Here is a 20,973-nt window from a genome sequence, read left to right on the forward strand (position 1 = left end):
TAAGCAAGAATGGGAAAGGGGCAAGGACTGTGGGTGGATTTATTATATTTATTTCTATACAGCCACATAGCCAAAGCTCTCTGAGTGTTTCACAAAGATTAAAAACCATTAAAATACATTATATGACACGCAAAACCATTTACATAAAACATATAAACAGCAGCACACACAGAGATAGCATATATCTAAAAAAAATTTAAACAACAACCCAGGACCTGATTTAAAAACTCATTATATGCTGCCAAATCCCTGAGAGAAGAGGGCAGTTCTAACCTGGTGCTGAAAAGATGACAATGTTGGCACCTGGTGGGCCTTGTCGGGGAGATCATTCCATAATTGGGGGGCCACCCAATCAGAAGTGTGTTCAGAAGCGTGACATGCCTTATGGATGGCCCTCAAGGCTCTCCTTGTAGCAGGCCTCACCTTGGCAAACAGGCAACAAGGTTCTCCACTCTCTGCCATCGGCATGGCAGGTTATAGAGGAAGGGCTCTCCAGCACACAGCCAGGCCAACACTCAAGGAACACGGAGGGCTTGCAGTGGACGAAGTAGGGCCCCTCGACCAGAGGGATGGGCCCACAGGGTGTGTCTGGGGAGAAAGAAGGACACGGCCAAGGGGTTTACCAGGAAATGCATCACTTTGAAAGCTGCACTGTGTTGGAACTAATTCCCAAATGCAGGCTTGCTTCTTATGTTATATGTTCAGAAATGGGAATGGCTGAATCTATTAAGAAAGAAGGGTGGGGCGGGGGGATGAAGGCAGGGCATACAGGTGTCTCCATAAGAATATAAGAGAAGCCATGCTGGATGAGACCAACGGTCCATCTCATCCAGCATTCTGCTGACACAGTGGCCAAACAGCTGCCTGTGGGAAACTCACAAGCAGGACACGAGTGCAACAGCACCCTCCAGCCCATGTTCCCCAGCAACTGGTGTACATAGGCTCACTGCCTCTGGTACTGGAGGTGCCATGTAGCCATCAGGACTAGCAGCCATTGATAGCCTTCTCCTCCAGAAAATTGTCTAACCCCCTTTTAAAGCCATCCAAATTGGTGGCCAATTCAAAAAACTTAAAATCGCTGCCTTTGTTTGAAGGCAACTGTTAAAAAAATAGTTTTTCCAAATTATTCTTTACAAAAACTGACTGACAAAAGTCCTTGGACTGGCATAAGTTGTTTATTATAAATATTTTTATATCACCCTTCCTTAAAAATCCCCAGGACAGTTTATATAAAAGAAAATTAAAAAAAAATTACAACATTATGTTAGGTTACCTTCACTCCCCTCCCTGCCTCCAAGACACCCCTCAAGTGCCTGAATATTGCTGGGAATTGGCTTTTCCCTCTAGTTCACAAACTAAGAACTTCAGGTGCTACCTGTTGGGTCCTCCTTCCACGCAGTCAGATCCACACTTGGAATTTGGGGGCTCTTGCAGGGTGCGAAGTTGTCCGGGAAGTGACTGGTCGAGAAGACGTCTGCGGGCAGGCATTGGAGGCGGGTGTTCTCACAGAGGATCCGGAACAGGGTCACCTTTGCTAGCTCGCCTCTCTGTCGAGGGATGAATACTCCTTCATTCTCCCACCAGAATATGCAGAAGAAAAGAAAACACACCCACCGGGAAACAAGAGCCTGTTCGCAAACGCATCCCCTGGGCAAATGTACTTACTTGCTGCCCCCCCGTGGCGCCAGCTTTCCATACTGTCTGCTTAGTGCTGTTACACTATAGCAGAAGTTGAGGGAAGCGTATAGGGAAGGGCCTTTCCCTCGCCCCCTCCGTTCTGGAGCTGGGAAGTCAGTCTTGTGGATTGTAAAGTGGGCGTGCTCCGGAGACCCCTTTCTGTGGTGTGCTCTGCCAAGGTCAGGCAACAAACCAGCGCAATACCAGCACCTTCAAGCAAATATGCCAGGGAGCGCAGAACCTCTTTCATCCCGAGGGCTGCATGCCATTTCGGAGAAGCTTTCGGGGGCTGCATTCCAGTGGTGGGCAGGGCCAAAGGTAAAAGGGGCGGGGCCAAATATACCACCCTATTGTAGCTTGAAGCGCTTACTGCCAGTAACTGCGCATTTCAACCTACTAGAAGGGGGTGGGTGGGGGGAGCTGCACGAAAGCCAGGAAACCACCAAACAATCGGTGGTCAGGGGGAAAGGGGTGGAACCATTGGGGGAACCCCACAGAGCCAGACTGGCATCCCAGGAGGGCCAGATTTGGCCCCTGGGCCTGAGTTTCTGCACCCCCGCTTCAAATGGCCAGACTACTTTGCAAAGCAGTAAACTGTTTGAAGGCAGACCTGACAACCGTCACTTCAGGGGAACCACTTTCGGCAACTGCATTCTTCCCTACCTGGCATTAGGGATGGGCCAATGAGTTGTATTTGCAATCCATGCCCCTTCCCCATGTGTTCACCACCCATAAGTCCATTCCACACTGTGTCCTCATTAATCTGCTTTGGTTTTTTGCTCTTTTTTTTTTTTACATAAACAAACTGCTCAAAAATCTGCATTTAAACATGTACTAAAATATGCATTTCTAAACATATCCCACCCCCACCACCCCCAAATGTATTGCTAAACATATTTTGATACCCTCTTGAGCAGAGAATTGTGCTGGAACATTCAAGAAGTGCCGGAGTTAATGGATAACTAAGTTCTGATCTGTACATTAGTCCGGGAGATGCAGTCCAAGCATGCTCATACAGGAACTCGCAAAGACCAGGTCCCTCAGGCTCCCTACCTGTCGCCATCTCGCAGGGCCTGCAGCTGCCTTCCCAGCAGGCAAGCAAGCAGTTCCCCCACCCGGGCACTAGGCGGGAGAGGTTCCGCTATGGCACCAATCCAGACATCGATGTTCTCAGGCGTCCCATACAGCTTGAGCAGTTTGCGAGCCAGGTAGCTGCTGTTGAGGATGTGCTGTAAGTCAGAGAACGTGTGAGCCTCTGGGAGACCACAGAATCTCCTCCAGGAGTTGTAACCTGCACCAGAAAATGGCCTTTGAAGACATCTCAAGTGTCAGTTCTAGGGAGTGGTGGCCACTGCCAGTGATACCCCCATCCCCACCCCACCGGCACTGTTACACACCTTGCAACCCATGGTCCCGGCCTCTTTGCAGCAGCTTCAGAGCAGCCAGGTCAAGGGAGAGAGCCTGCCTGGGATGAAAGAGCTTCTCTGTCAGCTCAGCTGGCATCATCTGAGTGGGCGTTTGGATCTTGGCCAGGCTGAAGATCCCTCCCTGCAGGATAGGATCAATCCCTCCTAAAGTGGGAGATAGGGAACTCCGAAGTCGGTGAAAACAGAGCTGGAGGCAATCATTGAGACAAAGCTCTCCAACAGCATTCCCTAAGCTGGGGGCCCCTGGATGTGTTGGACTACAACTCCCATTATCTCCACTCAGCACTGGTATGCTGGATATGGATGATGGGATTGGCAGTCCAACACATCTGGAGAGCCCCAGGTTGGGGAAGTCTGCTCTAGAACATAGAGTGACTTCTCACAAAACATTTGGTATTCTGACACAGCTATCGTGGTACAAAACAGATAGAGCAAATGTCTACCGCATCCGTTGTTACACCTTCTCAGCAGCAGACAGATACAGCCTGCAGATGTTTTGTGGCCTGCTGTGTCTGAAGGTAGGACATGAATGATGAGCGTCTTACCAGGTAAGGGCCTTAATCTATGTCCACTTGCCCCAGTTTCTAGAAGGAACACCGGTCACATGGGGAGGAGCCACAGGGTGGCGCAAGCATGGGCTCCTCCCACAAGGCCTTTGCCATGACCGCTGCTGTGCAGGGAGGAGCCACACTACAGCGACATGAGAAAGGGGCCTAGGCAGAAATGCACACCATGGGAACGCCTCACGTGGTAAATGGTTGGCTCTATTCACCCACAGAATTCAGAAGCAGCTCGGCTGCAGGTGGAATCCCTGGCGATGTCAACGTCTGACACAGACGGTGCGCATTTCCTCACATCATCCCTGAATGTTGTAACCTGGGGCGGGGCTGGGGGGATCTCTCAACCCTCTCCGAAGTACTATTCCCGGGAATGAGTCTTTATCACAGCGTATGCTTATACTCAGTCCTGCCCTGTGACAGGAATCCCATGCGCCCTGACAGCTTTTCCTCAGGCTGGGCTGCATTTTCCTCCACAACAACAGCTGAGGCTTTTTTATTTTTATTTATTTATATATATATATATATATATATATATATATATATATATATATATATGAAAAAAATACCCAGACTCTATTTAAATCGCTTATTCCTTTGGGCTGTTGTTTTCCCCAGAAATGAAAACAAAAGTGGAATGACAGCCTTGTGACACACTTGCCAGGCTCCTATCATGTGGTGGGTCTCTGGTAACTGTTCAAAAATGTGTTTCTCTGGGATCTTAATGACTAACAAATGCATTGTGGCGTGCGCTTCCATAGCAGTGGGTAGGTCACCTGGCACCTTCCACATGCTATAGATTACAACTCTTATAAACCCCAGCCAGCATGGTCAGCAGTCAGGGAATGTGGGAATTGTAGTTCAAAACATCTGGAGGGCACTTGGACACTTAGCCCTGAGCATAGCTGTACACAGTGGAGGCTGGTGGGTCTGATTTTGGTGGGGCTGTTATTCCATTCTGGATTTCAGTCAGAGCCAGCCAGAACCAACCTTGAAAAGCTCCTTTAGCGTTCTGACCGAAACCCAGAATGGAATGACAGTCCCACTGAAATTGGAGCCACCAGCCACCACTGGCTGTACATCAGCTGTAAATTAGCCTGCAAGAACTGAAGTCTCAATAAATGTATTACTATTAAGATCTACAGGACCTCTTTGTTGATTTTGCTGCAGTAGATGATACAGCTACTTTTCTGGAATTGATGCATTTGAAAAACGGCTGCAGTACAGCACTATCTCTGTGTGACAGTTCTTAGGCGCTGCTGGTCATTGGGGTACGACTGGTTTCAGTGGGGGTAACACAGGGTAACCTGGATAACAGTCAGTTGCTGTTACTGAGGTCGACATGCCCTTCCCACCCACCCTCCCCCCAGCCAAGTTGCCAGCTCTGTACCTTCCTCAGTGATCCTCCAGGGGGAGAAGAATGACTGATGAAGGGAGAGACTAGGGTGATCATGGGGATTCTCCTCATAGTTTTCACCCAGGCGGGAGGGTGAAGGGTTGATGGTGACCTGGGCAAAGCGAAACGCAGCTGTGGCAAAGACACGGGAGATACGGGGGTCAACAGACTCGTTGTAACCACAGTATGGAGGCAGGTAGGCCTTGGTGGCTTCTGGGCCAAGGATCTTTGGGACATAATCCCTCCACTTTATAATCTACACCAAACAAACATAAAAAGGAGAAATATACTTAAGAAAATAAGAAGAACCAAGCCAGATCAGACCAAAAGCCTGTTTAGTCCAGCATTCTGTTCACACAGTGGTCAACCAGCTGCCTGTGGGAAACCCACAAGGAGGACATGGCTCCTCCCACCCATGTTCCCCAGCAACTGGTGTACACAGGGATACTGCTTCTGATCCTGGAGGTAATATGAAGCCATCAGGACTAGTAGCCGTTGATAGCCTTATCCTCCATGAATTTGTGTAATCCTCTTTTAACGCCAAATTGGTGGCCATCACTACATCTTGTAGTAGTGAATTCCATCGTTTGTGTTCAGTGGGCTTGATTCAGTGAAACCAATGAAAGCTAGTTCAGCCTGCTTGGCACTGTGCTGAAAAATTAGGTGAGAGAGCACTGCATGGGGAAGATGAAGGAAAAAGAAGGCTTCTCTGCCACAGTGAGCTGGCTCGCATGACACAACAGCCCACCGTGTCTTGATTTACCCACAGGAGCCGTAGCGTCATGACAGGTGCCTGCGGGCGCCATTTCTGCAGCTCGTCGTCTAACCCTCAAACAACCCCTGCCACCTGGGTTCACACGACACAACAAGTCGTGGCAAGCCGGGCGCCCTCAGGTGCCATGCAAAAATGGCGCCCACACGCATCTGGCATGATGCGACAGCCCCCACAGGTAAATTAAGCCATGGTGGGCTGTCATGATGTGCAAACATACTCTCTGGGTGCAGGTAAGGGATGACATGTAGCAGCTTGGTAAAATGCGTGCCTGTTTCAAGAGTATTACCACACAACCTGTGCAGATCTGTGGTGAGACAGTTGTGCATATCCAGTTTGAGTCCCTTCCTGAGCACAGCCCCACTGCTACCGATCTGACGGTTGTCAGAGCAAGAATCTCAGTCAAGAGGGCTAGGCACAGATGCTCAACCATAGCAACAGCCAAACAAGTAATCCCTTCATTTGTGCTTAGGCTAAAGTGGGAGAGGAGCAGCCCCAAAGGGCAGCTCACGTGCAGAGTTGTGCCATGAGAGATGGAGGTTTGCTGGAAAATTGCACATTGGGTAAAGGGCCCCCTCAGCCAGTGCAATGCACTCAGCAATACCTTCCCTAAGGAAGTTCAACTGGCACCAATTGCAATCTTTTTGGTCCCAGGTCAAGACATTCTTCTATGCCCAGGCATTTTAAACTGGTTTAATTGCCTCTGTCTAGAGTTTTATGGTTCCGTTGTCTCTCGATTTTATGTCTGAGGATATGTTGCTTTTACTCTGTTGTGTTATTGTTCTACAGCATTGGCTCGGAATCTGCTGGGATGAAGGATGATGTAGAACTGTTCAAATAATAACATGTCATATTGATGGGGATTCAAGCCTGGGGGCCAGATCTGGCCCTCTTGGGGTCCCAACCCAGCCTTCTGGGGTTCCTCTGGCCCTGACCCCACCCCACCCCTTTCCCGCAACCACCAATCATGGTGTGTTTTCCTGGCTTTTGTGTAGGTTCTTCCCCATTCTAAAAGGCTGAAATGCTTCTTTGAAGGTAAGCTTTAAGAGCTTAAGGGCGCAATCCTATCAAGATAGGCAGCCGCCTCCGAACTTGGAGGCGACCGCCTATCAAAAGCAAGGCAGGAGAGGCAAGCGGGGGGGGGGGGAGAATCGTTCCTTCCACACCTCTCTTGCCCTGCTATTTTCCGCTAGACAGCCATTTTCGGCTGTCTAGCCATGGGGGGGGGGGGCTGACCAGGAGAGGAGGCGGCTGTATGACACATAGGATGTGTCGTACACGCAGGTCCGCTCCCCCCTCCCTGGAGCACCCCCACCCCTTTTCAGTCACTCTGTGCTCCTCTTCCAAGCATGGAGGATGGGGCTTCGCCGCGCTGCTTCCGAGGCAGCGCAGACGTGGGGGGAGGTCAGTTTTCCGGGAACTGACCTCGGAGCGTGGGTTCTGAGGTCGGTTCCCAGAAAACAGCATATCCTTTGGCCCTCTAGACAGTATCTAGTGGACACAGGATTGCTCCCTTAAGCTCTTTAGGTTCTGTCAAATTTAAGAGTTTTAAGCTTTAAGAGCATTAAGCTCTTTGAAGTCTGTCATATTTGGCGTACTGCACTGTCCCCCATTCCTCATATTGAGCGGCTGCAGTCCCCACAGAAGGACGCTGGAGCCCCAGCGGGGCGTTCTGTGCTTTGCAAGCTAGAGAGCTTTTCTGCCTTCTCGCCAGCTGCACTCTGGCCCTGGCACTAGCTTGCGGTTCTTGCGTATCTTCACAAGAGGCCTCCAGAGATTGGAGCTGCTCTTGTACAAACACCTCTGTGTGTATTAGCACTGCTGAGTGTTTTCAGCATGACCAGCTCTTATTCGATAAGAGCAGGTTCCACAAAGGAAAGCAAGGCAGCACAGTGTGAGTCAAAGCAGATGTCACACGGAACACATGGTTGCTGCAGAAAACACCAGCTGCTTGTTTAGGTCCTTTTCCTCTCCGTAACATGTCGTAAAACTTACTCATATCCTGACATCACAACCGTTGGGTACTTCCCCATCCCTGCTCCATATCATTGGCTACTGGTGGGGAACGCAGAATGTCATGGTGTCAGGAGGCTCGGAGAGTGGCAACAAGGGAAGGGGCCTTATCAGTGGTAGACCCCCAATTGTGGACCGATCTCCCCACTGCATCTGCCTGGAGCCAACATTAGCATCTTTTCAGCACCAGGTTAAGACTGTGCTTTACTCCCAAGCATTTGATGGCATATGATGGGATTGTAATGTCAGTTGTTTCATCCCAGTATCTCATTGTAACTGTTTCTAGCTGTTAAAATTGTTTACATTTTGTATGTTAAAGTTTTCATATTATGTTTTCTAACTTTTGTAAATCACCCAGAGATCTTTGGCTATTAGGTGGTATAGAAATAAAATAATAAAATAAAATAATAAATAAATAAAATGTATTCAACCAGATATTACATAAGGGAGAGGAGAGCCAAACACATGGCTGCCATTTTCAGTGGGAGGCATGCACTTTCCACATCATTATAGTTTGTCCCTTGGAGGGAAAGAGAGCCCTTGGTTCCAGGAATGAACCAATGCCATGCTTGATGCCCTGACCTGGAGGTATGCACCAATGATTTTACGTGTCTCCTGATACAGAATTTCGCTGCTCCATTGTGGGTTGAGCTGGTGGAGAGTGGCAGCAATTCTGTTGCTCTCCCTCAGGAACACTGTATGCAAAGCTTGTATCCCTAAATGCTCATTCAACCGTGAGTCTCCTGGAAAGGAAAAGACAGAATAAATGAGAGAAAACCCACAATCTTTTGGCAGACCTTAATTGTTCTTCAACATTTAAAAAAGATTTCCCACGTTCAGTGCAGTGAGACATAGTGGGGCCCTGTCTACATGTGCCTTTTACTCCAGGGCAGCTTCAAGTTGAGGTCCCTCAGGACAGACGACATAGTTGCCACTTCGCAGCCATCCATGGTTTTCTCCCAGAAAATGCGGATTTCCAAGGAGGCATTTTGCTGCAATGTTTCTCGTTTGCTGCAGGCTTCCCCGCAATTGCGAAACTGACTTCGCATTTTGCAGTGGGCATGTTGTAAGTGTGCGTAGTGTCACTCTGTGACACCCCTTTATGCCCCCATCCCTTCACAGCTGCGCAGTTACAGAGGCACAGAGAGGCGTTTTCATCTATTTAATCACACTTTTGCACATTTTTGCAGCTTTGTATCTTTGCAACAGTTGCTTTTGGACTCAGTGCCCAAGGGTCGGGGTGTGTGTGTGTCTTGGAGGAGGACCAGCTTTGCTCTGGCCACCATTTCAGAGCGGTGGGTAGGTGAGCACGAACCATCATGAGAGTCTCAGGCTGGGGAACTGACAAACAGATGGTGTGGAAATGAAGGAGCACAGAACACCCACTTTTTACCTAACAAGGGACAGAAAGACACAACAGAACCCTTAAAATACAGCAGCTGAAGTGTTGCACCCCCACGGGACTGCACAGCTGCGCATTAAAGTATAATGGCAAAAAAGAGAAAAGGGCACAGTGGAGTCTGTTAGGGAAGCCCTCAGTAAATCGCGAGTGTATCCCAGCAGAAGCTAATTCGAAGCTGAAATGCTGAGCAGTTGCGACGGGGTGAAGGGGGAAAGCAGTGCCATGTGGATGGGGCCCAGGAGACATTGCTGGATGTTTAGATTATACTTTCCCACTGATGAGATTTTGGCTTTGCTTTGGTTCCAGTTGTTTCCCTCTTGCCCTGAGGCAGAAGCCACCCTTCTTCTCAGCCCTTTCTATCACCTTATTACCAGTGCCAGGCATCCTGACAATTTACCTCCAAAACTCCCTTGTAGGCAACGCTGGAGTCAATGCTGAAGGGGAAAAAAACCCTCTACAGCCATAGCCACTAGGTGGCACTATTTGATTTATTAGACTAGAGTACAGAAAATATGAACTCCCTCTGGGGCTTAGTGACACCACTGAACCCCAGATCTGAAACCGTCTGCACTAGGAGGTCCGTTCAGGTCAGTCCCACCGGTTATCACACAGAGCCTTAGAAAAAGCTAGGAGGACCCATTTCAAAGTTGGACAGGGCTGTTGTATCTTTCATAGCTGCGTAGAAAAAGCTCTGCTGTGCAAATGTCATGTTTTTGCTGTTGCTGGTTTCATTTATCTGTTTAGTTTTATGCTGCGGTTGGTTTGCCTCCGCTTGATCACGCTTGCTCCTGTTGATTGTTTTTATCATTTTTAGCTTTTGCTGTTAACTGACCAGGGGACATTTAATTGGCCTGTGTACAAGTGATGTAAATAGTACATAAATAAAAAGCAGAGGAGAATTTTGGCAAGCACAACTCGTCATAGAGGGGAAAGGAAAGCGACCAATGTCAAAATTCTTCCCTGCTGTTAAAGAAACAGGAGTGCAGGGGCTGGATCCATTTAGTCATACCTAAAGTACACCCACTGGAATCAATAGGAGTTGATTTAGTCATGACAAATGCAGGTCCCATTGATTTCAATGGGTCTGCTCTAAGTATGGCTAAATAAGGATCCGCGCTCTGTCTTCTTTTTCACCTGGTCACAGTATGCAGCAAAGCCAGTGGGGGGATCTCTCCCAACACACCTGAGACACCTTCCCCTTACCTGCCACAAAACAGGGCACGTCAGGCGCATTGGCAAGACAGGAATTCCTTGTCAAAGCACACGGGTTGGGGAACCTCTTCACGGCAAAGGGCAGGATGGGGAGGCCACCATCGGAGAACTCCTGGATGACAGCCAGGAGCCCCAGCTCCTGGGTGAAATTGCGGAGTTTCCTGGCAAGGGAGGCGGTGCTGCCATAGATCATGCTGCCATCCACAAAGGAGGTGAGACTGTTCAGCTGCTCCCGGGGCTCCAGCCGCCCCAGAGGAAAGCTCAACGTCACCAGCAGGGATCTGCTGGCACACAGAAGAAGCACAGTGCTGGATGTCCGGGTGCCTAAGCCTGTGTAGAGAGATGCTAGGAGGGACCAAACAACCTGTTCCGTATTGAGAGGAGGTGACAGATCAAGTTCTTTTATCCCGTTCCTGCAGCTTATCATATAGAATCACAAGCTGAAGACAAAGCGATGATGATATAGAATCACAAGCTGAAGACAAACAAGTGTAGTTGTGTGTCCCCCACCGCCCTGCCCTGCCCGAGAGTTGAAGGTGGCCTGATAGACAGGTGCCAACGATGTGCTTGGCACCTCTCTGCCCACTACCTTCTCCAGAGAATTTTGCGGTGCTTCAAAAGCCTGTCAGACAGGGGTGTAGTGGTAAATTGTGAAGTGCAGGTGCTTGTCATGACAGTCCCCATAGCCACACCCTCAAGGAGAATCAAAAAATGCAGGCAGCTGGGTTGGTCTAGATCAACAAACCACTTGTAGCACTTTTCATCTCCACCAGGAGCAGGTCTTTGGTAAAGCTCATGGGTCTTAATGGCCCATTCAAGACCAAGCCGCCCCACAATCCTTTGCATTACAAGGAACAATATATTGTTGCTGGGAAAATTAATCCCCCCCCCCCCCAGCTAGTGTGAGGATTGTAGCTAAGCTCAGAGGGAAACAGGGGAGCCTAAGGGGAGGGGCAGATGACATCACCATCCCTGCTGACCAAAAAGTGGTGGTGCTATGTCCCTGCGAGCCCTGCCTCCACTACACCACAGCTATCAAACCTGTTTGCCCAGAAATGACAGAGGGACAAAAGAAATGAGTGTGTAAACCAGTCTTTTCCAACCAGCTGCTCTCCAGATGTTTTGGACCAGAGCTCCCATCACCCCAGCCAGCATGCCAAAAGCCAGGAAGGAATGCTGGGAGTTGTAGTCCAAAACAGATGGACGGCACCAGGTTGGAGAAGGCAGGTGTAGACAAACCATGGGAAATAAAGGCCTTATCAGGAGTGCTTCCAGACAGAGTGCTTCCAGAGTGCTTCTTAGCACTACCAGTCAAAGGGCATTGTGCAGTTATTCCATCTTTTCCTCCGTAACACCTTTTTTTGTGGAAAGAAATAAAGAGGGGAGAAGTGGTGGGAAACATGGGAGGGTCACGAGATGAGGGTGATATCTTCCAGGCCTCTTGCAAGGTATTCCATGAGTGAGGGAGGGTGACTGCATGATAAAAGCCTCATCTGGAAATGCCCAGGTCACTTTCAGTTTTCTTCAAACCTACTATCTTTCTCCCAGTGGAGGCTGGTGACTCCGATATCAGTGGGGCTGTGGATCCATTCTGGGTTTCAGTCAGAACTCTAAAGGAGCTGTCCAAGGTGCTGAACCTAGTTTGGTGATCTAGTTTGGCTCAGCACCTTGGCTAGCTCCTTTAGAGTTCTGGCTGGTTCTGACTGAAACCCAGAATGGATTCACAGCCCCACTGAAATCGGAGCCACCAGCCTCCACTGCTTTCTCCAGGCCCAGTGTTTGGAAATAAGCCAATTAAGGTTACTTATGCTGTTATGTTCACCTTCTTCCAAATGGTTCTGCTAACCCAAGAGAGCTGGCACTTGAGTATAGCAGCCCAGTCTTTTGCCCAAGGCTCATACCCCGGGGGCCAATAATTCAACATCAGCAACTGGTGCATGTAGTGAGCAAATAAGGATAAAAACTGTGCAGAATGTATAGATTTGGCAGCTATGGAAATCTGCTGAAATTGCAACTAGGGGGTCATGGGGTGACTGACTACGGGTGATTGACTATGCTCCATATCTTGCCATCCCATTCATCTGCAAGTCCCGACTTCCAACATTGCAGCTATGGGTTAGAATCTTTCCCTTTAAACAAAATTTCCATTCAGGGAGGAGGGAGGTGGGGTGGGGTGGACTGGGTGTGGACAACTCATTGCCCGTTTTCCCATCTCCTACTGATGCTCTGTTCAATGTTTTGCACAGCAAAGGTGCTTCTTACTGCCCTCGTCATGTTCCCCCAAGGCCATTCTTTGGGGGATAACATGTTTGGAGGCTGACCTGGACTTGGGGCTTTTAGCTCTAGCAAAGAGAGCCCCACAGCTGCTGCTCCCACATCACTAGCTCACCAAGGCCTGTCAGGTGTGTGACAGGTAAGAGAGAGGGAAGGGGTGGAGACTTCCAGTCCTTTCACCAGCCACACTCCCATCCTAGACTAATCATGCCGTTTTTCTGCTTCTCTGCCACATAGCCCCAATGCATGCACACCCTGGCCCCCGTCCATTACTGAAACTATGCCAGAGGTGGAACAAGGACAGAGGCCAGGCACCCCACCCCCATCCTACCCCAGCCAGGCTTATGGCCAGGCTCCTGGGGGAGGGGGGCATTTGTGCTGGTGCCTCTCGGTTCTTTGTCTATATGCTGATGCCTCAGTTCTACAAGCTTGAAAATGTGTGAGAGACATCACAAGAACTGGGGCATGTGCACAGAAACAAACTATTTGGAGCCTAGGAAGCTGCCTTGCACTGAGTCAGACCACCGGCCCATCTAGTCCAATGCTGTCGACACTGACTGGCAGCAGCGGCTCTCCAGGGTTCCAGGTGGGATTCTTCCCTTGCCCTACCTGGAGAAGCCGGGGACCGAACCTGGGACTGTCTGCATGCAAAGCGTGTGCTCCATCACACCGAGCTACGGCCCCTCCGGTGCAATTTGGCAGTGCCTCCAAATGGAGGGTTGATGGAAGGCATTGTGCAGCTATTTCACCAACCACTTGCCTTCCAGCTGGAGGGGGCTGTACAGCTATTCCATCTTTTCTGCCTTAGCCATTCGTTGTTTTTCTCCGGCAAGAAAAAAAGGTGGAAGAAGCAGTGGGAAAACAAAGGGGGGCTACAAATGGAAGAAGTCATTATCTGGAACTCCCGTAATGTTCCTTGAATGAAGCAGGGTGATTGCACAATAAAAGCCTCATCTGGAAACACCCTTGGGTGTGAGCCCAGTCTACCCAGGAGTCCATGTGCTTCATCTTGTTCTACGGGCCGCAGGCCCACTGGGCAAAGGAAGAGGCAACAACCCTTACTATAAACCAGGCTGAATATGATGGGCAGCAGCCAATGCTGCTTGCATACTAGCAGAACCTCCCGTTAGTGCAGTGGGAGCCTAGGAGTTCCCAAAGCCATTGGAAATTAGCCATAATGTTTGTTTCCAGAAGGATGCAGATTAGCAGAGCTTGCAGAGCTTGCAGAAGGGAGCTCTGCTGATCAGCCCCATTCTGGAAACTAGCATTCCCACTCACTTCCAGGGTTATTCTTTAGAAGTGCCACTTCCCCATCAACCGAGTGGTGCATCCCATAAGCACAATGGAACCCATGGAGGCAGAGTGGCCCCGTTGGATACTGCCTGATGAGTATGTATGTATGTATGTATGTATTTATTACTACGTTTATATCCTGCCTGTTTTCCTCCAAGGAACCCAAGGCAGGTTACATGGTTCTCCTCCTCCTCTCCATTTTCTCCTCACAACAATCCTGTGAGGTAGGTTAGGCTGAGAGTCAGTGACTGGCCCAAAGCTTCATGGACGAGTGGGGACTAGAACCTGGATCTCCCAGGTCCTAGTCCAACACTCTAACCATTAGACCACACTGGCTCTCATATGCTTCCTAGCTGAAGGATAAGTTCTTCTTTGTTGACCTCCAGCTTCATTTTGTTACCTGGATGGGGAAGCACAGGCTTTGGTTGCTGCAAGTTTGGGAGCACTCTGCTCCACCCATGAAGGAAATGGTGCTGCCACTCTGGGGTGTGAGATCCATGTCGTGGTCAATCCACTGGCCCCACTCCACCAGCATGTGGGTGTAGGAACTGTCCAGGGAGATGTTCTCATTCCATGTGTGCAAGATTTCATGGGATACCTGGTGTACCTTGAAGAAGAGAGGTGATGGTGATCAGAGGCCTGGACCATTTCTAAGGTGTACTTTGAGCACAGGCGACAAGTCACGGCCGTGGCTTTGTATGCATTCAATCTCAGTCAGCTTGAGCTAATTGGAATGAATCAGCCATGTTCATGCATCACTTCAACTCAGTAAGAAGAGAAGGGAAAGTAAAACAAGTACAAAACCCTGAAATGAACAGCAGAGTGCAGGCATAAGCATCGTGGGATTTTAAAAGCCTGCATTGCATATTGCCAGGTGATTTCCACCTGCACTTCACTTAACAATTGAAGTTAATTCTCCACTTTACTTGTGGGCAGAGAAACGGGGCGGGGCGGGGGACAATTTCAACAAATTTCTCCTGGGGAGGAGAAAATCTCCAACAGTTTCTCACAGGTAGGGCTCCCCATTGGCAGGGCATGTTGCACAGCTTCTTGCTTTTTTCCTAACTCCTAAGAGGATTTGGGGGCGGGACGGGAGGGGATTGTGCTGCCACTGCAAGTGGCAACCACAGCAACTGTGTTGGCAACTTGGGCCCCTGATTTTGCATCCTCCACAATGCCCCATAGCTAGCATCATTCTGGGGCATTTTGGAGGGGGAGGGGGAGGAAGATGGCTACTAGGAAAAAAATGGTGAAGAAAAATTGGAGAAAATTCTGCAAAGTGGCCTTTTATTTCTAGGAAGGTAAGAAAAGAAAAATCTCAGAACTCTGAGAAATATGTCTTCTGAGAAATTTTTGCTTGGCTCTAGTCATCATTGTTCAGCACCTTCCCCAGAGTCTTCCAAAGTTTACATTTCTGGGGGGTGATTGTGGATACAATTTGTCTCTGATGCAGATACTGATATTACTGCCACTTCTCTGAAAGCCCATTAGCAAGTGTGAGGGGGGACTGTTGTGTGTCCAGCTTCTGGGAAGAGGTGGAGTTAGTACTGTGCCAAAATCTGTCCTCCAGTTTCCTGAAAATTTTCCTCCCCCATGAAAGGGGCTTCCATTGTTCTGTCCCAATCTCAGGGTGCTTTATAATTTATTTTACATTTCTTTTGTTTATTTTATTATTTATTTATTATTAAATTTATTAATCGCCCATCTGGCTGGTCACCCAGCCACTCTGGGCGATGTACAACACACCATAAAACAATTTAAAACAATAAAATTCTACCATAATTTTTTTTTAAAAGTACCCTAACCCACCCCAAATGCCTGCCTGAACAACCACGTTTTTAATGCACGACGGAAGCTCATTAAAGAGGGGGCATGACGGAGTTCCCTAGGGAGGGAGTTCCACAGAGTGGGGGCCACCACAGAAAAGGCCCTCTCCCTCGTCCCCACCAGTCTAGCTGTCCTGGCTGATGGGACAGAGAGAAGGCCATCCGAGGCTGATCTTGTTAAGCAGCCTGTCTGGTGTTGCTGGAGGCGCTCCTTAAGATAGGCTGGGCCAGAACCATATAGGGTTTTAAAGGTCAAAACCAACACCTTGAATTTAGCCCTGAAAACAACTGGTAACCAGTGCAACTCCTTCAGCACTGGAGTGATGTGATCTCGCCGGTGGCTGCCTTTAATCAGGCGAGCCGCCACGTTCTGTACCAGCTGCAGCTTCCGAACCGTCTTCAAGGGTAACCCCACGTAGAGCGCATTACAGTAGTCTAAATGAGAGGAGACCAGGGCATGTACTACCAATGGGAGCAGATGGTCGGGAAGGAAGGGGTGCAGCCGCCGTATCAGATGGAGTTGATACAGCGCTGTCTGGCTCACAGCTGACACCTGAGCCTCCATGGACAGCTGGGAGTCCAAAATGACCCCCAGGCTGTGGACCTGGCCTTTCAAGGGTAGCCGTACCCCATTCAACACCAGGTCAACATCCCCCAGCCTCCTCTTGTCTCCCACCAAAAGTACCTCGGTCTTGTCAGGGTTCAGCTTCAGCTTATTCCTCCCCATCCAGCCACTCACCGTCTCCAGACATTTGGACAGGGATTCTACGGCCAACCTTGGTGAAGATTTGAATGAGAGGTAGAGCTGCGTGTCATCCACATATTGATGACACTGATGACACTTTGTTGGTGTTTTTGAGCTTATCTAATCACTGCGAGGTGGCCAAGGGTGCTGTGTGTTTTCTTTGTATTACACGTCTCTCCGTTGCTCTGGAGCCTCCCACGATGCCTGCACTTTCTGACATGAAAAAGCACCCTGAGAGGAATTGCCTCTTGTCTTCCCCTGGGCTTTAATTGAAGTGCGGGAAGCCAAGGAGGCTACTGTTTGCTGGAGAGATGATTGTCCAATGAAAGGCAGGGCCCTTGCTCACATGCCTCAGCCACCTCATAAGTAAAGTTAGCACAATAACCTGAAATTTTCTCCTCCTTTGAGTTTCTTTTCAAAAGCAGTTTTTTTCCTATCAAATTGAATGAGGATGGTTGAAAAAAAATTGGGAGAAATTTTAGGCACGGCACTAGTGTGTTGCATTTCATGTTGCAGCAAGCGCAGGGAGGCTGTTTCCAGTGGCATCTGTGTGGTTGTAACATATAGACCAGCTCTTGCTGGGTGACTTTGGGGAGATCCCTCTCTGTATATGCGGGTAACCCCCATCTATGTTAATGGAGGAATCCTATCTGCATGAGCAAATGGGCTGGCTTCCTCAGTTGAAATGAATGGGGAAGCTATTCCCAACACAGGTGCCCATGGATCCCAGTGCTGGATCGAAGTATATTATTGTGGAGATTCTGTGCTCCAAACGTGAAATGAAAACACGAGTGGCTTACTCCACAGGACCGTTGCCAGGTCAAAGATGTTGGGAAGACATGGTGGGGGCTTCAAGGGGAGAAGTTCTGCTCATGCAGTGTTAAATTTTCCTTTGAAAAGGAAAGCTTTGGCGTAATTAGACTCTCTAGGTAGGTAGGTAGGTAGGTGTGCGCTTAAACCCAGTCTGAACCCCATCACCTCCATTCACAAGAGAAGGCTGTGTCTTACCCATTATCACAGGGGTGTTGAACCTCTTTCAGCCCAAGGGCCAAATTCAGTTTTGGAGAAGCTCTTGGAACCACATTCCAGTGGTGAGTGGAGCCAAAGGCAAAACAGAAAGAGCCAAAAATATGAAATATACCTGCATACTTTAGTTCAACACTTTTACTAGCAGTAACTAAGCCTTGCAAGAGGTATTTCAACTTTGAGAAAGGAAAACAAGCCCTGCACAACCCCCCCCCCCCAGCCATCAGGGTAAAGGGGATGGTGCCAAGGGAAGGAGCGTGGCCATCTGGGGAACCCTAGAGAACTGGATTGGGACTACAGGCAGGCCAGATTTGGCCCATGTTCCTGAGTTCTGTGTCCCTGCACTATCACATACCAAAGGGAACGGGAAGCCATCTTAGGTCTTTGATTCATTCCATCCTTTAGGTACAGAGAACCCATCTTCATAGTCTGCAGGGAGCCAGCAGGTGTAAGCTGTGTTTGCTGCTCCCCAAAGAGGGTTTTTCCTGCAAGGGGAAAATATTATCTCATAAGCTGAAACAGGAGAAAATGGGGAAATAGCATTTTAATTCACATAAATAATGGGTGAAGAAGAAAAATGACTGATTATACCACTTGAGAGTGCAGGTGAGTTGTATCATATGAGTGAATAGTCCTCCATATCGAAAACTTCCCACTCATAGAAAATATACATGCCAAGGAGAAAAAAGATTCTAGCCTTTACCCTGATATTCTATTTTGTATGTGCGGCGTTTTCTTTTTTATTTATTTTAAATGGGAAAACTTTCAGCCCTGACATCCCCCATTTCCAGTCTCAAGTGGAGCTGTCCTGGTCTGGAGCAGTTTTACCACCACTTCTGTGTGAACTCACCCTAAGTGGAGAGGCAGGGCAAGTGTATCATTTGATATAGAGAGTTTTCTAAATAACAGCAAATAGACACCTTCCTGTAGTGCAGGGATGGGGAACCTCTGGCTTGCAGGGTCTCAGGTGAAGCCCCAACCCTGAGCCCCTGCCCCCGAGGAGGGAGAGGGGGTGGGAGCAACTGTGCCACAGCCTCAGGGGCGTTTCTCTAGCATAGGGATGAGCAGAAAGTAGATTTCCAGATGTCTGAGACTCCCTGAAGCCCCTGCCAGCATGGCCAATGGTCAAGAAGACTGGGAGCTGAAGTCCAAAACATCTGGAGATCTACTTTCAGCCCACCCCTGTTCTAAGGGCGTTTTTACAAGAGGCATTTATTGTGCGCTCATGATTGTTCACTCATGGAAGTTCACGGGTCCTTTTCATGATGTCATCAACCTCTGGTGCCTCCCTCATTTTTGGGGGGTTCATTAAAAAAAAAACCCAAAATGCAGTAACAACCCCCCCACACACACATAAAAAAACTCATCAAAGAGGTGATGTAATTAAAGAATCACACGATATTTTAGAAATCTTGTAGCACCATCTACTGCTTGAATAAATGAAACATATGGAACGTGCCCACAAAGGGACCAGGAAAAACAAAGGAAGGGGGGAAGCGTGTGTATTGTGCCCATTGTAAACCCACGAACACTCCAGAAGACAAAGCCCCAGTAAGTTTGCGGGATTTTTCCTTAATGTAGAGAAGCTCTAAGCCACAGCTCAGTCTGCGTCGCTCCTCCCTTGCCTTCAGGAGCTGTCTGAGTCTGTTTCACTCCTCCTTCCCCTTCCCTAGTTGGAGAAGTGACTCTCCCGTTCAACCAGTGTCACTCTATAGGGTCCTTTTCTCTGTGCAGAGAGTGCCTCTGTGCTCTGTGGCTCCCTCTGCCCAGAAAATGGGGGTGGCAGATGCCAGGTGTGAGGCTCACCCCCTGTTGTCATCCAGCTCTCCAGACTGGTCCCAGGAGGCAATCTGGCCCCCGGCACCAATCTGGTTCCCCACCCTTGCTGTACTGTATCCATTTGCTGCCTATAGCAACAACAACATGACTCTTCCCTCCCACCTCAAATTATACCCCTGAAGTGAAGAATGCTCTGGGTAACCGGGAGGGGATTTTTGTGTCAAAGGACTGTGAACTCTGTTCAGTTCTGATACTCAGAACAAATTCCTGGGCTGAGAATTCTTTAATTCTAAGGGCATGTCTTTTGCACCAGGATCTGGTTGCAAGATTGCTGCTGTTGCTTTTGGAGTCTGATGCTGCTTTAAAATTAGCACAAAACTATCTGTCTGTGTCCTCTCTTGCTCCTTTTCTCAACCTGTACTTATTTGTATATAAACAGGTATTACAAAAATGCCAGGAGTTTCCAGTATTCTCTCTTTACCAAGAAACTGACCCTGTAAACATTTACCAGTGGGGAAAAATGCAGGAAATTCAATTCTATCATCTGTATTTTGAATCGAGATAGTGGGTTCTTATCGACTACAGGTGTTAATTAGCTTACCAGTGCCAGGATGTTTGTGTTATCTTTGTAAATGCTGGCAGTAATTATTTTTACATTTGAGCTTGTTATTTCACTCTGAACTCACTGATAACATTTTCTCCACACCAGAGGTAGAGAATCTTTTGTCTATGAAGGGACAATAACCATCAGGAAAAGACAGCAACCGCAGCCGCCCCATCTCTCTCTCTCTCTCTTTCTCTCTGCCACCCCTGCTCTCCGTCTTTCTGCCAACCCCCCCTCTCTCTGCCACCGCTGCTTTCTGTCTTTCTGCCAACCTTTTCTCTCTCTCCCTCTCTGCCACCCTTGATCTCTGTCTTTCCACCAACCCCCTCCCTCTGCCACCCCTGCTCTCTGTCTTTCTGCCACCCCTCCCTCCCTCCTTCCCTCCCTCTGTCTTTCTGCCAGCCCCCTCTCTCTCTCACTCACCCCTGCTCTCTGTCTTTCTGCCACCCCTCCCTCCCTCTCTGCCACCCCTGCTCTTTGTCTTTCTGCCAGCTCTCTCTCTCTCTCTCTCTCTCTCTGTGCTACTGCCCTTTCCCTCTCCTCTCCCAAACCAATGTTAGAACCTGCTTTCAAAGTGTTCTGCTTTCCCCGCTCAGGAATGGCTCCAGATAACAACATGGGCCATATGAGAGTTGGCCATGGACAACATGTGGCCCCCAGCTGTCTGTTCTCCACCATCGCTGTACACTCAGTTGATCCTGCCAACTGAGGGTAACAGTCTATACATCTGATGAAAAAGACTGCGGTCCATGAAAGCTTGTAGCACAATAAATGTGTTAGTCTTGAAGGTGGCACAAGTTGAAGGTGCTGTTTTGCCCGTGTAAAGATGCCCCGGAACTTCCTGTTGCTAGCAGAAGGCAGGGAATGTGAAACCATCTCTATGCTCTATCTAGTTACTGCACTACATAGCGGCTAGGTCTGTTGCAAAGAAGGTGCTGCCAAATATGGTTGCGTTTCTTTGCAGCTGGCA

General features: G+C 48.9%; 1 protein-coding gene across 1 annotated transcript in view; it reads right to left on the reverse strand.

Annotated features, from left to right (window-relative positions):
* Nucleotides 1-20,973, reverse strand: part of LOC146357916 (myeloperoxidase-like) — a 29,889-nt gene that overhangs the window by 7,249 nt on the left and 1,667 nt on the right. The window contains exons 4-15 of the mRNA XM_084829602.1: nt 20,086-20,126; nt 17,976-18,105; nt 16,764-16,857; nt 14,424-14,630; nt 10,967-11,078; nt 10,448-10,801; nt 8,425-8,585; nt 5,052-5,313; nt 3,075-3,248; nt 2,731-2,968; nt 1,376-1,587; nt 424-588 (exon numbers count right to left, since the gene is read on the reverse strand). Of these exons, the coding sequence (XP_084685728.1) occupies nt 424-588; nt 1,376-1,587; nt 2,731-2,968; nt 3,075-3,248; nt 5,052-5,313; nt 8,425-8,585; nt 10,448-10,801; nt 10,967-11,078; nt 14,424-14,630; nt 16,764-16,857; nt 17,976-18,105; nt 20,086-20,126 (2,150 nt within the window). The remainder of the gene's footprint in view (nt 1-423; nt 589-1,375; nt 1,588-2,730; nt 2,969-3,074; nt 3,249-5,051; nt 5,314-8,424; nt 8,586-10,447; nt 10,802-10,966; nt 11,079-14,423; nt 14,631-16,763; nt 16,858-17,975; nt 18,106-20,085; nt 20,127-20,973) is intronic.

Source organism: Heloderma suspectum, chromosome 1, assembly GCF_057233095.1.
Source record: "Heloderma suspectum isolate Gila_16-S chromosome 1, 16-S_ref, whole genome shotgun sequence".
NCBI lineage: Eukaryota > Metazoa > Chordata > Lepidosauria > Squamata > Helodermatidae > Heloderma > Heloderma suspectum.